Source organism: Pseudophryne corroboree, chromosome 2, assembly GCF_028390025.1.
Source record: "Pseudophryne corroboree isolate aPseCor3 chromosome 2, aPseCor3.hap2, whole genome shotgun sequence".
NCBI lineage: Eukaryota > Metazoa > Chordata > Amphibia > Anura > Myobatrachidae > Pseudophryne > Pseudophryne corroboree.
In genome coordinates this window covers 138,709,967-138,724,473 of record NC_086445.1, presented here as the reverse complement: position 1 = coordinate 138,724,473, position 14,507 = coordinate 138,709,967, and the positions used below count along the sequence as shown (strand labels likewise).

Genomic DNA, 14,507 nt, shown 5'->3' with positions numbered 1-14,507 from the left:
GTACCCCCCCCCCCCCCCCCCCCCAGATACAGGGGACATTGATCGTAGCACCATGCGTAAGGCATGCTATTAAGTTCCGACAGTGTACCTTGATTGATCTGCGGCCTGGGATAGCCCTTGATGTCCTGTGTCGATATCGGACTTCTGTCTCACAAGAGGAAATTAGTCCTTGACAACCCAGTTCTGAAACAGAAGATATGCTGAGTAGTGTTTCATTGTTGTCCTTACAGCAGTGAGTATGTTGTGATAGTTATTTAAGAGAAAGTGTTACATGGTGTGTCTTCTGTGCAGTGTGCCATTCTATCACCGGCCTTCAAAGTTCGAGAGTTTTCTGTCACAGACGTGGTACCTTACCCTATTTCACTGAGGTGGAACACAGAAGCTGATGAGGCTGAAGGGTAAGTCCTCATTTGTAAACTTGATGCTATAATTATAAGCAATATGAGGCCTATGCCATTAAGTGTCTGGACAAACTCATGTAGTTTAAATTTAATCAGTGTTTTTTTTTTTTTTCAGAGTAGAAATTGCCATAGTGAAGTGTTCAAATTTTATTGGACAACTTTAGCCACATGGCCGTCTGGGTGGTTCTTACTGTAACATAACGCCATCTGCTGTTTGTGTGTAGTAGTGTCATCACTCGCACCTTAATACTACAACATGCTTGCCTACCTTAAGGCTCTCTCCTCTGGGAAATCCAAGTGCAGGGCTGGTTGTGTCTCTATCGCGATGACTACCGATGTGAATTTCATCAGGCTCCTAATCCCCCTCGTCAGCCTCATAGACATTATGGGGGGAATTAAATTGTTTCTCCCTGCAGCCGCCACTAGATGGTGTCCAACGGAGCTGTTCAGTTGTTGTTCCATTTGGGTTTGCTGAGCCATGGGGAGACACATTTCAGGTCGAAAGCCTCCCCACGTTGGTGAGCTGATATGTACCAAAAGTGACCGGTTTGGGCACACAAACATCACTTTTCGTTATCGCGCCCATTAGTTTAGTCGGGTTTATAGTTTGGTTTAGCTGCTTTACGTGGCTAAACCCGACACTAATTGCCGGGATAAACGACATCAATTGAAAATCGCCCCTGCCATCTCCCGTCACTTTAGACCAGAAATTGGGTAAACGATAAGAATTTCATTCCCCCCCCCCCCCCCCCCCCAATTAGAGAGAGGAGCTCAAATTTGCCCACACCACTTTCAGAGAGAATATTTGATATTCGGACAAATGTAATAGTCATTAGGTTTAAAGCAGCAATTAGTTTAATGCCAAAGTTTGTTTTTCCCTTAAACTAATTGCTAATTTTTAAATATGATCTGGAATCTTGCCAGCCGCCCTGCAAAGTGCAGTATGTTACATTGGGCCCATAGCCTCACACTAAGATAATGATACATTACTTCATATTAATTAAAATGAACGCAAAGTATTTTCACCTGCTCCTTTTCTAGGATTCATGAAGTCTACAGCAGAAACCACGCAGCTCCATTCTCTAAAGTCCTCACTTTCTACCGGAAGAATCCATTTCAGCTTGAAGCCTTTTATTCTGATCCTGCCACCATCCCGTATCCAGAACCCAAGATCGGTAAGGCATCCTTCGTTGCAGTGGCACTGTCAGCTGTGCATATTAGTGCATGTCTACAGTGCCATGATCACTCCATGCACACCCTTTTACCATTTATAGCTTCACCCTAGTTGTAACACTAGCATTACTGTATTGCACTGTCACTCACTGAAGAGCAGGAGGAGAATTTGGACTCCTTCTACTGGAAGGATTTGCTGTAAGCTCTACAGTTTTTAGCCTTACAATTTACAGTCCCGTAATTACGGTGATTGTCAGTTGATGGCATATTTAAGGTCTTTGTACCTTGATGTGCATTAAAATAGTTAAGTTACATAGTAGAGTAACTTTAATCCATTTTAGTTTAATTTAAAAGCAAAAACATTCTGTAGACAATACATGTTGGCCTGATTGCCATGATATGACCAGTCTCTTCCTTGTGAAGACTAGTATTCACATGCAACCTAAAGGCTAAAACTCCTTTCTTTTAATAGGCCAGTTTGTTGTTCAGAACATTTCTGCATCTAAAGATGGAGAGAAGTCTAAGGTGAAAGTGAAGGTTCGTGTCAATACACACGGGATCTTCAGTGTCTCCACGGCCTCTGTGGTAGAGAAGATGGAGGTGGAAGAAAAGGAAGATCAGTGTGTGGAAAGTGGGGTAGAGATGAGGAATGAAGGAGCTACAGAAACTATGGAGAATGATGTAAATAACTATCAGATACTAACTGTGGTGAACTCTTTAGTGAGTGCTTGGGTCAGCATATAAGTTGACCCAGATCATTCATCTGTTTGTGCCTGGGTTTTTCTTTCAGAAGCCTGTCCAGCAAGAAACCCATATAGCTGGATCGCAGCCCCAGGTACAAACCGATGGGCAACATTCTCCTCCTCCACCCGAGTCCACCAGTGAGGAACACAAAGTGACCGAAACGGAGAAAGTGAGTGGTTCCTGTGCTCTCTAAAAATCTGTCATCTAACTCATTACTGACTGCTGCTTACTGATGTACAATGTTAATATACTGAGCTGTGGTACGTATTAGCCAGTGCCACGTTGGGCATTGTAAAAACATGATCGTTTCCGAAGTCACTTTTGTGAATACCCAAATCTCACCTCAGCATGGACTTAACATAGGTCCGTGCTGACTGTCAAGTAACAACAAATGTCTTTTGCATAAGACAAGTGTCCCTGTGTGTCTTGGGGGAGGATTTGGAGATGTTGAATTATCGATAGCATCATTTTATCATTGCTGTTTTCCCAAATTAAGATTTGGCTAGTTGCTTTGATTCTCTGGGGTAAAAGTTTTTTTTTAGTTTTTTTTTTTTTTCTACCCCTATATATAGTTTGAATTATTGAAATGCTTGTATGTTCTATTCTACACCATTGCCTAACTTTAGGTGTCTGTACTGTGAAGGCATGCTGGGAGTTGCAGTTCAGCATAACGTACTGCATGGCTAAGCTCCCATTAATGGTGGTTTAATGTTCATACAGTTTTCTGTTCTGTGATACACCCACATTTTGTAGATTGTTTTGACTGCAAATAACCCTTTTTACTAGTAGCTTCGATCAGCTGTGAAGTATCTCTGGTTAAATATAAATTGATCTTTTACTCTATTTAGGTATCTGAAAAGAAAAGCGACAAGCCTCCTGAAGCCAAGAAGCCTAAGATCAAAGTGAAGAATATTGAACTGCCCATTGAGACGAGCTTTGTGTGGCAGCTAGGAAAAGATCTGCTCAATATGTACATTGAGAATGAGGTGAGTGGGAGGTTGAAAGCTGTGTTTTTTAAAGTCAAGTGATGAGTAAGAAGAGAGCCCTTTAGAAAATAGAGACAGGAGATGTTTATTACTATGGCTCATCAATAACTCAGTTTAACTCAAAACATTGGGCATAACAAATGAGAGAAAATACTGTAAGATGATCATCTTTAACAATCTGACTCATAATTTTTAGGCCAATGTAAATTGCACTGTGCACAGGAAATCCAGTTCACATTGGCTGTGTTATTTGTGGGTGGCAGATGCAATACTAGATAGGATTTGGCAAAAAGTGGTCTACTCCTTTGCATCACAAATTGCAATTTCTCTGACGTCCTAGTGGATGCTGGGAACTCCGTAAGGACCATGGGGAATAGCGGCTCCGCAGGAGACAGGGCACATCTAAAGAAAGCTTTAGGATCACCTGGTGTGCACTGGTTCCTCCCCCTATGACCCTCCTCCAAGCCTCCGTTAGATTTTCTGTGCCCGACGAGAAGGGTGCACACTAGGGGCTCTCCTGAGCTCTTTGTGAAAGTTTTAGTTTAGGTTTATTATTTTCAGTGAGACCTGCTGGCAACAGGCTCACTGCATCGAGGGACTAAGGGGAGAAGAAGCGAACTCACCTGCGTGCAGAGTGGATTGGGCTTCTTAGGCTACTGGACATTAGCTCCAGAGGGACGATCACAGGTTCAGCCTGGATGGGTCACCGGAGCCGCGCCGCCGGCCCCCGCCGGCTCCGAAGAGGTCCGGAAAAATCGGCGGCAGAAGACTTTCCTGTCTTCAGATAAAGGTAGGCGCACAGCACCGCAGCTGTGCGCCATTGCTCTCAGCACACTTCACACTCCGGTCACTGAGGGTGCAGGGCGCTGGGGGGGCAGCGCCCTGAGACGCAATAAATCGATAGAAAACCTTTTATGGCTAAAATAAATGCATCACATATAACTCCTGGGCTATATGGATGCATTTAACCCCTGCCAAAACATACAAGAAAACGGATGATAAGGACGCCGAGAAAGGGGCGGAGCCTATCTCCTCAGCACACTGGCGCCATTTTCCCTCACAGCTCAGTTGGAGGGAAGCTCCCTGGCTCTCCCCTGCAGTCACTACACTACAGAAAGGGGTTAAAAAAGAGAGGGGGGCACAAATTAGGCGCAGTATAAACAATACAGCAGCTATAAAGGGAAAAACACTTATATAAGGTTATCCCTGTATATATATAGCGCTCTGGTGTGTGCTGGCAAACTCTCCCTCTGTCTCCCCAAAGGGCTAGTGGGGTCCTGTCCTCTATCAGAGCATTCCCTGTGTGTGTGCTGTGTGTCGGTATGTTTGTGTCGACATGTATGAGGAGAAAAATGATGAGGAGACGGAGTAGAGTGTCTGTAATAGTGTTGTCACCCCCTGGGGGGTCGACACCTGAGTGGATGTACTGTTGAAATTGCGTGACAGTGTCAGCTTTGTATAAAAGACAGTGGTTGACATGAGACAGCCGGCTACTCAGCTTGTGCATGTCCAGACGTCTCATACAGGGGCTCTAAAGCGCCCGTTACCTCAGATACAGACGCCGACACGGATACTGACTCCTGTGTCGACGGTGAAGAGACAACCGTGATTTCCAATAGGGCCACACATTGCATGATTGAGGCAATGGAAAAAGTTTACACTCTTCTGATAATATAAATACCACCAAAAAAAGGGGTATTATGTTTGGTGAGGAAAAACTTCCTGTAGTTTTCCTGAATCTGAGAAATAAAATGAGGTGTGTGATGATGCGTGGGTTTCCCCCCGATAACAATTGATAATTTTCTAAAAAGTTATTGGCAGTATACCTTTTCCCGCCAGAGGTTAGGGTGCGTTGGGAAACACCCCCTAGGGGGGATAAGGCGCTCACACGCTTGTAAGAACAAGGGCTCTACCCTCTCTGGAGATGGCCGCCCTTAGGGATCCTGCTGATAGAAAGCAGGAGGGTATCCTAAAATGTATTTACACACATACTGGTGTTATACTGCGACCAGCAATCGCCTCAGCCTGGATGTGCAGTGCTGGGTTGGCGTGGTCGGATTCCCTGACTGGAAATTTGATATCCTAGATAAGGACAGTATATTATTGCCTATAGAGCAATTAAAAGATGCATTTCTATATGTGCATGATGCACAGCGGAATATTTGCCGACTGGCATCAAGTATAAGTGCGTTGTCCAATTATACCAGTAAAGTGGTCAGGTGATGCGGATTCCAAACGGCATTTGGAAGTATTGCCTTAAAAAAAAAAAAGGGGATGTACCCCAGGTCGCCTCTCAAAATAAGACGCCGTATTATCAGGCGCAGTCCTGGTTGGCAAGCGGACAAAAGGGTTCCTCTTATCTGCTCGTGACAGAGGGAGAGGAAAATGGCTGCAGAGATCAGCCAGTTCCCAGGAACAGAAACCCTTTTCCGCCTCTGCCAAGCTCTCAGTATGACGCTAGGGCTTTACAAGTTCAGGCACGGTGGGGGCCCGTTCTCAATGAATTTCAGTGCGCAGTGGGCTCACTCGCAAGTAGACCCCTGGATCCTTCAGGTAATATTTCAGGGGTACAAATTGGAATTCGAGACGTATTCCCCTCGCCGTTTCCAAAAGTCTGTTTTACCGACGTCTCCCGCTGACAGGGAGGCAGTTTTGGAAGCCATTCACAAGCTGTATTCCCAGCAGGTGATAATTAAGGTACCCCTCCTGCAACAGGGAACGGGGTATTATTCCACACTATTGTGGTACCGAAGCCAGACGGCTCGGTGAGACCGATTTTAAAATCTAAAATCTAAAATCTTTGAACACTTACATACAGAGGTTCAAATTCAAAATTGAGTCACTCAGAGCAGTGATTGCAAACCTGGAAGAAGGGGACTACATGATGTCTCGGGACATCAAGGATGCTTACCTTCATGTCAAAATTTACCCTTCTCACCAAGGGTATCTCAGGTTATGGTACAGAACTGTCACTATCAGTTCAGACGCTGCCGTAGGGATGGTCCACGGCACCCCGGGTCTTTACTGAAGTAATGACCGTAATGATGATATTCCTTCGAAGGAAGGGAATTTTAGTTATCCTTTACTTGATCGATTCCCTGATAAGGGTGAGATCCAGGGAACAGTTGGAGATCGGTGTAGCACTACCTCAGGTAGTGTTGCGGCAGCACGATTGGATTCTCAATATTCCAAAATCGCAGCTGGTTCCGACGACTTGTCTTCTGTTCCTAGGGATGATCCTGGACACAGTCCAGAAAGAAGGTGTTTCTCCCGGAGGAAAAAGCCAGGGAGTTATCCGAGCTAGTCAGGAACCTCCTAAAACCGAACCAAGTCTCAGTGCATCAATGCACAAGGGTTCTGGGTAAAAATGGTGGCTTCCTACGAAGCAATCCCATTCGGCAGATTCCACGCAAGACTTTCCAGTGGAACCTACTGGACAAATGGTCCGGGTCGCATCTTCAGATGCTTCAGCGGATAACCCTGTCACCAGGGACAAGGGTATCCCTCCTGTGGTGGTTGCAGAGTGCTCATCTTCTAGAGGGCCGCAGATTCGGCATGCGGGACTGGGTCCTGGTGGCCACGGATGCCAGCCTGCGAGGCTGGGGAGCAGTCACACAGGGAAGGAATATCCAGGGCTTATGGTCAAGCCTGGAGACATCACTTCACATAAATGTCCTGAAGCTAATGGCCATTTACAATGCTCTAAGCTTAGCAAGACCTCTGCTTCAAGGTCAGCCGGTGTTGATCCAGTCGGACAACATTACGGCAGTCACCCACGTAAACAGACAGGGTGCCACAAGAAGCAGGAGGGCAATGGCAGAAGCTGCAAGGATTCTTCGCGGGGCGAAAAACCATGTGATAGCACTGTCAGCAGTTTTCATTCCGGGAGTGGACAACTGGGAAGCAGTTTTCCTCAGCACGACCTCCACCCGGGAGAGTAAGGACTTCACCCAGAAGTCTTCCACATGATTATAAACCGTTGGGAAAAACTCGACAGGTATTGCGCCACGTCAAGGGACCCTCAGGCAATAGCTGTAGATGCTCTGGTAACACCGTGGGTGTACCAATCAGTGTATGGGTTCCCTCCTCTGCCTCTCATACCCAAGGTACTGAGATTGATAAGATGGAGAGGAGTAAGCACTATATTAGTGGCTCCGGATTGGCCAAGAAGGAATTGGTAACCGGAACTTCAAGAGATGCTCACGGAGGATCCGTAGCCTCTACCTCTAAGAAGGGACCTGCTCCAGCAAGGACCTTGTCTGTTCCAAGACTTACCGCGGCTGCGTTGACGGCATGGCGGTTGAACGCCGGATCCTGAAGGAAAAAGGCATTCCGGATGAAGTCATCCCTATCCTGATCAAAGCCAGGAAGGATGTAACCGCAAAACATTATCACCGCATTTGGCGAAAATATGTTGCGTGGTGCGAGGCCAGTAAGGCTCGACGGAGGAAATTCAACTGGGTCGATTCCTACATTTCCTGCAAACAGGAGTATCTATGGGCCTGAAATTGGGGTCCATTAAGGTTCAAATTTCGGCTCTGTCAATTTTCTTCCAAAAAAAAACTAGCTTCAGTCCCTGAAGTTCAGACATTTGTTAAAGGGGGTACTGCATATACAGCCTCCTTTTGTGCCTTTAGTGGCACTTTTGGGATCTCCAGGTGGTTTTTGGGTTCCAAAAGTCACATTGGTTTGACACACTTAAATCTGTGGAGTTAAAATATCTCACAGAAAAAGTGGTCATGCTGTTGGCTCTGGCCTGGGCCAGGCGCGTGTCAGAATTGGTGGCTTTATCCTGTAAAAGCCCTTATCTGATTTTCCATTCGGACAGGGCGGAATTGAGGACTCGTCCTCAGTTTCTCCCTAAGGTGGTTTCAGCGTTCACCTGAACCAAACCTATTGTGGTGCCTGCGGCTACTAGGGACTTGGAGGACTCCAAGTTGCTAGACGTTGTCAGGACCCGGAAAATATATGTTTCCAGGACGGCTGGAGTCAGGAAATCTGACTCGCTGTTTATCCTCTATGCACCCAACTAGCTGGGTGCTCCTGCTTCTAAGCAGACTATTGCTCGTTGGATTTGTAGTACAATTCAGCTTGCACATTCTGTGGCAGGCCTGCCACAGCCAAAAATCTGTAAATGCCCACTCCACAAGGAAGGTGGGCTCATCTTGGGCAGCTGCCCGAGGGGTCTCGGCTTTACAACTTTGCCGAGCAGTTACTTGGTCAGGAGCAAATACGTTTGTAAAATTCTACAAATTTGATACCCTGGCTGAGGAGGACCGGGAGTTCTCTCATTGGGGGCTGCAGAGTCATCCGCACTCTCCCGCCCGTTTGGGAGCTTTGGTATAATCCCCATGGTCCTTACGGAGTTCCCAGCATCCACTAGGACGTCAGAGAAAATAAGAATTTACTTACCGATAATTCTATTTCTCGTAGTCCGTAGTGGATGCTGGGCGCCCATCCCAAGTGCGGATTGTCTGCAATACTGGTACATAATTATTGTTACCAAAAAAATTCGGGTTATTGTTGTAGTGAGCCATCTTTTTGAGAGGCTTCTCTATTATCATGCTGTTAACTGGGTTCAGATCACAAGTTGTACAGTGTGATCGGTGTGGCTGGTATGAGTCTTACCCGGGATTCAAAATCCTTCCTTATTGTGTACGCTCGTCTGGGCACAGTATCCAAACTGAGGCTTGGAGGAGGGTCATAGGGGGAGGAGCCAGTGCACACCAGGTGATCCTAAAGCTTTCTTTAGATGTGCCCTGTCTCCTGCGGAGCCGCTATTCCCCATGGTCCTTACGGAGTTCCCAGCATCCACTACGGACTACGAGAAATAGAATTATCGGTAAGTAAATTCTTATTTTCTTTGTGTTGATGGTCATGTCCTCCCCAGGATGTAAACTTACTATGTGACACTTTTCACAGCGTTCGCACCTCTGGCAGCGTCAGCCACTCCATTTTAAAAGGGCAATAGTCATAATTTTATAAAGCTCTTCTAGCTGCTGAATCTGCCAAAGGTGAGGCAGCTTTATTTAGCGCTGCATAGTAAACGTACCGGTTTGTCTTTATAATTAGCAGCATATTGTCCAAATTAAAAACTGTTATGCAACATAAGCACCTGAATTGTTGTGACAGGTCTGTGTGTGTTTTGGACAAAACTTTAATCTATATGTAATGGGGGGAGCTTTTGTAAAGCTTTTTCTTTTCCAATTTGCAGGGCAGAATGATTCTCCAGGACAAACTGGAGAAGGAGAGAAATGACGCAAAGAACGCAGTTGAGGAATATGTGTATGAATGCAGAGAGAAACTCTCAGGACCCTACAGCAAATGTATCTGTGAAGAGGTAAGCTTATATTCTACCAGTGATCGCGCTGAGCCGGAAAAAAAGTGGGTCCCAGGGACCCCTCACTTTTAAAGATTGGGGTCTTACCTATACTTTTCTGGGTCCCATCAAAATGAAGGTTCTTATTCAAATATAGAAACAGACTTGATTTGGACACTACAAAAGTGTTGCAAGGGGGAGAGGGGGTGGCACTGCTGCAGGGCTGTGTAGCATACAGGACACTGCACCAGAGCTGTAACTAGACATTTTTGTGGCCTTCAATAGAAAGTGAATTGGTGCTCCCCCTCCCACACTAAATTATTATTATTTTTTTGGGGGGTGGCTTCATGGGGAAGGGGCGTGACCACATAGTGCAAATTCACATTACACCGCACAGTAGTGCCACTTACACACATTGTACCAGGTAGAACCTCCTATACACACTGCGCCAGGCGGCAGAGCACGTTCTGCACTTTGCGCCAGGCGACAGAGCACGGTCTGCACTTTGCGCCAGGTAAAATAATGGTCTGGGTGGGAAGGGGGCAGAGAGATGGTGGTGGGATGTGGGATCACTAAGCAGTAGAAGGGAGTACACTGGACTGAATGAGGGGGCACTGTAATGGGACTGACTGGTGGGGTTCTTGCTAAGGGGCAGTGAGATGGAGGCTGGTTGGGGGAAGGAAGAGGGGAGACGTGATGGTGGGGGACACTGGGCTGTATGGGAGGACACTATGAATGGGGAGGCACTGAGCAGGATGGGAAGGGGGCAGTGAGATAGGGGTGTGATACTGGGTTGGTGGGGGAGGAAATCAGTGGGTTCTAGATGGGAGATCAGTGAGATGGCACAGTGGACTGGTTTGGGAGGGAATGGGGAAACACTCTGCTGGCAGGGTCAGTAATGGTGGGGGACACTGGGCTGGAGAAGGGGCAGACACTGATGAGAGCATTGGTCTGCTGCTGTTCAGTTTCTAATATACAATACAAGTGGGGGATATACAACCCTGGGCACTTTAAAAGTTCATATATATGAAAATACGTTCCTTTTCTTTGTTACTGGATGTTTTCGTATTTTCCTCTTGCTCCACTCTGTACTTGATTCCCACTCAAAATGATGCGGTATGTGGCCAGAGTTTTGAATGAGGAGAAAAAGAGAAAAAATATATAGTGTAATACAGTCTTATATACAGATTTTTGTATAGATGAAACAGAAAAGTCCGCTTCTAATACAATCAAAGGGGTTTATTAAACGTGATTTGATAGATGGAGCGTACCACACTCACTATAGACAAATGGAGAGTCAAGCTTATAATCCTAACTTAACAGCATTTTGGATTCATATATTTGTTCTTTTACACAGGACCTCAGTCGTCTTTCAGAGCTCCTTACAGAAACTGAGAACTGGCTATATGAGGACGGGGAGGATCAGCCACGGCAGGTGTATGTAGAGAAACTGGAAGAGCTGAAGGTAAAGATCTTTCCACCACTAGGGATAAGTGATCAAAGTTCTGCTGGAAGTCGTACAATTGTTGCAAGCTCTAAGTCCAATTAATTTAGATTGAATGTGTAAAACAGAAGCCATGGTCAGAAAAAGAGGATTTTGGTACTTACCGATAAATCCATTTCTCTGAATCCTCTAGGGGGCACTGGAGTTCCTCTTAGACATTACGGGTGTGAAGCTTGCAACCGGAGGTGTGGCACAGTCTAAAAAAAAAATTTGCATTGTCTGCACAGCCGGTTCCTCCCCCTTCACGCCCCTCATGCCTCCGTTTTGAAAATTTTGACTGAGAGACGGGGACACGATACGAGAGCATATGGCGAGGAACCGACCGTACAACATGCCAAACAGCATCCAAGAAACTTCTTTAAACGAAAAACCAACGATGTTTGTAAGAACTGTATGAACAAGAACTATGAACACCGCAGGATTGACAGCACAGAGGCGGGCGTCCAGTGTCCCCTAGAGCAGTGGTTCTCAAACTCGGTCCTCAGGACCCCACACAGTGCATGTTTTGCAGATAACCCAGCAAGTGCACAGGTGTATTAATTACTCACTGACACATTTTAAAAGGTCCACAGGTGGAGCTAATTATTACACTTGTGATTCTGTGAGGAGACCTGCAAAACATGCACTGTGTGGGGTCCTGAGGACCGAGTTTGAGAACCTGTGCCCTAGAGGATTCAGAGAAATGGATTTATCGGTAAGTACCAAAATCCTCTTTTCTCTTTCATCCACTAGGGGACACTGGAGTTCCTCTTAGACATTAGGGGACGTCCCAAAGTTATCTCCCAGGGTGGGAGTGCTGTCTGTTGCCTGCAATACCAAACGTCCGAACTTGGCATCTTCGGACGCAAAGGTATCAAACTTATAAAATTTCGCGAACGTGTGGGCTGAAGACCACGTCGCCGCTCTGCAAAGTTGAGAAGTGGAAACACCTCTGGCAGCCGCCCAGGAGGCCCCCACTGATCGAGTGGTATGCGCACTCGTCCGCAACGGAACCTGTTTACCACAGGCAATATAAGCTTACCTAATAGCAAGTCTAATCCATCGAGACAGGGTCTGCTTAGAAGCTGGCCAACCCCAACCCTTCTCTGGTCCATCATAAAGGACGAACAAATGGTCTGACTTTCGGAAGGACGATTTAATTTGTACATACACCTTTAAAGCTCGGACAACATCCAAGGACACATCCCCATCCGCCAGATCCTTGAAGGATGGGACCACAATTGGTTGGTTAACATGAAAACCCGAAACAACCTTAGGGAGGAAATCTGCTCTTGTACGGAGTTCTGCCCGATCCTCATGAAAGATCAAAAAGGGACTTTTACACAACAAGGCTCCTAACTCAGAGACCCGCCTAGCCGAAGCTAAAGCTAGCAATAACATTACCTTCCAAGAAGGATATTTTAGGTCTGTCCTTGGTAATGGCTCAAATAAAGGTGATCTCAAAAATTCTAACACCAAATTTAGATCCCATGGTGCCGTGGGGGTACGAAAAGGGGGCTGTATCCGTAACACCCCCTGTAAAAAGGTCTGAACCGCTGGTAAGGATGCCAACCGTTGTTGAAAAAGAATGGAAAGGGCCGACACTTTGAACCTTCAGAGACCCCAACCGCAGACCTAAGGTTAGTCCGGCTTGAAGGAAAAGTAAAAGTCTGGATAAATGGAAGGTCTTCGAATCCCATCCACGTTCCTGACACCAGTCTATGTATTTCTTCCAAATTCTGTAGTAATGCCCAGCTGTCACCGGCTTCCTAGCCGCAATCATTGTAGGAATAGCTCTTCTAGGTATTCCTCTGTTCCTTAAGATCCTGGTTTCAACAGCCACGCCGTCAAACGCAGTCTGTTCAGGTCTGGGTGAAGAAACGGTCCTTGAGACAGCAGGTCCTCTCTTTGAGGTAACCGCCAAGGGTCTTCTGACAGCAACCCTTGTAGGTCTGAGTACCAACTCCTGCGTGGCCAATCCGGAGCGATCAGAATCGCCCACACTCGTTCTCGTTTCAACCTCTTCAGTATCTTTGGTATGAGTGGGAAGGGTGGAAAGATGTAAACCATTTCGTAATCCCAATGAAGTGTCAACGCATCTACTCCTTCTGGTGCAGTATCCCTTGTCCTGGATACATATCTTGGCAGCTGGTGGTTCTGCCTCGACGCCATGAGGTCGACCTGCGGAAGGCCCCATCTCCGCACTACCATTTTGAAGATCCGTGGATGAAGACACCACTCTCCCGGATGCATTTCTTGTCGACTGAGATAATCTGCTTCCCAATTTTCTACACCTGGGATGAATATTGCCAAGAGGATGATGTTTCTCCTCTCCGCCCACAACAGGATCTTTGATTCCTTTAACGCCATCTTGCTCTTTGTTCCCCCTTGACGGTTTATGTAAGCAGTCGTCGTGACATTGTCCGACTGTATTCGTACGTGCTGACCCATGACCAGATCTTCTGCCAAGAGAAGTGCATTGTAAACTGCTCTTAATTCGAGAATGTTTATGGGTAATCTGCTCTCCTGCAATGTCCATCTTCCCTGAAAATGATGGTCTTCCAGGACGGCGCCCCAACCTCTGAGAGTGGCGTCCATTGTCAGAATCCTCCAGTCCCAAATGCCGCATCTTTTCCCTGCTGCAAGATTCTTGTGCACCAACAACCATGTCAGGGAGACACGCACTTGTGGTTGAAGGCAAATTCTCCTATGAAGCAGCCAATGTGAACCTGCTCCTTGAGCAATGAGGTTCATCTGAAAAGGTCGGGAATTAAGTCTGACGAACTGGAGAGCTTCGAACTACGCTACCATCTTCCCGAGAAGTTGTACACAGAGGTGTAGAGAAACCGTCGGTGCCTTTAGTACCTGAGTCACCAATTTCCGTATGTCCTGAATTTTGGAATCTGGCAGAAAAATTCTCAATTCCACCGTGTCCAATATCAAGCCTAGGAACTGAATCCGTTGAGTTGGAATGAGGTTGGATTTCTGGAAATTCACAATCCATCCGTGTTGGATCAGAAATTGGTGAGATGTCTGAGCATCCTTTATCAGCTTCTCCTGAGAAGAGGCCTTGATTAGGAGATTGTCTAGATACGGTATTATTGTGCTTCCCAGTAACCTTTAATTCTGCCACCATGACCACCATGATCTTCGTGAAGATCCTTGGGGCTGAGGATAGGCCGAATGGTAAAGCTCTGAATTGGTAATGATCCTTCACCAGTGCAAACCGTAGGTAAGCCTGGTGGGGGGACCAAATCGGGATATGTAGGTACGCATCTTTTATGTCCATGGATACCATGAACTCTTCTTGTTCCAAACCTGCAATTACCGACTGGATTGATTCCATCTTGAATCTGTAGACCCTTAGAAATTGGTTTAAGACTTTTAAATGGAGAATAGAT

The 14,507-nt window shown here is 46.3% G+C and overlaps 1 protein-coding gene across 1 annotated transcript in view; it reads left to right on the top strand.

Moving 5' to 3' along the window:
• The window catches only part of HSPH1 (heat shock protein family H (Hsp110) member 1), a 38,795-nt gene that overhangs the window by 10,114 nt on the left and 14,174 nt on the right, over window positions 1-14,507 (top strand). Inside the window, exons 9-15 of the mRNA XM_063951755.1 lie at window positions 292-398; window positions 1,443-1,576; window positions 2,047-2,255; window positions 2,365-2,487; window positions 3,167-3,304; window positions 9,519-9,644; window positions 10,981-11,088. Coding sequence (XP_063807825.1) covers window positions 292-398; window positions 1,443-1,576; window positions 2,047-2,255; window positions 2,365-2,487; window positions 3,167-3,304; window positions 9,519-9,644; window positions 10,981-11,088 — 945 coding nt within the window. The remainder of the gene's footprint in view (window positions 1-291; window positions 399-1,442; window positions 1,577-2,046; window positions 2,256-2,364; window positions 2,488-3,166; window positions 3,305-9,518; window positions 9,645-10,980; window positions 11,089-14,507) is intronic.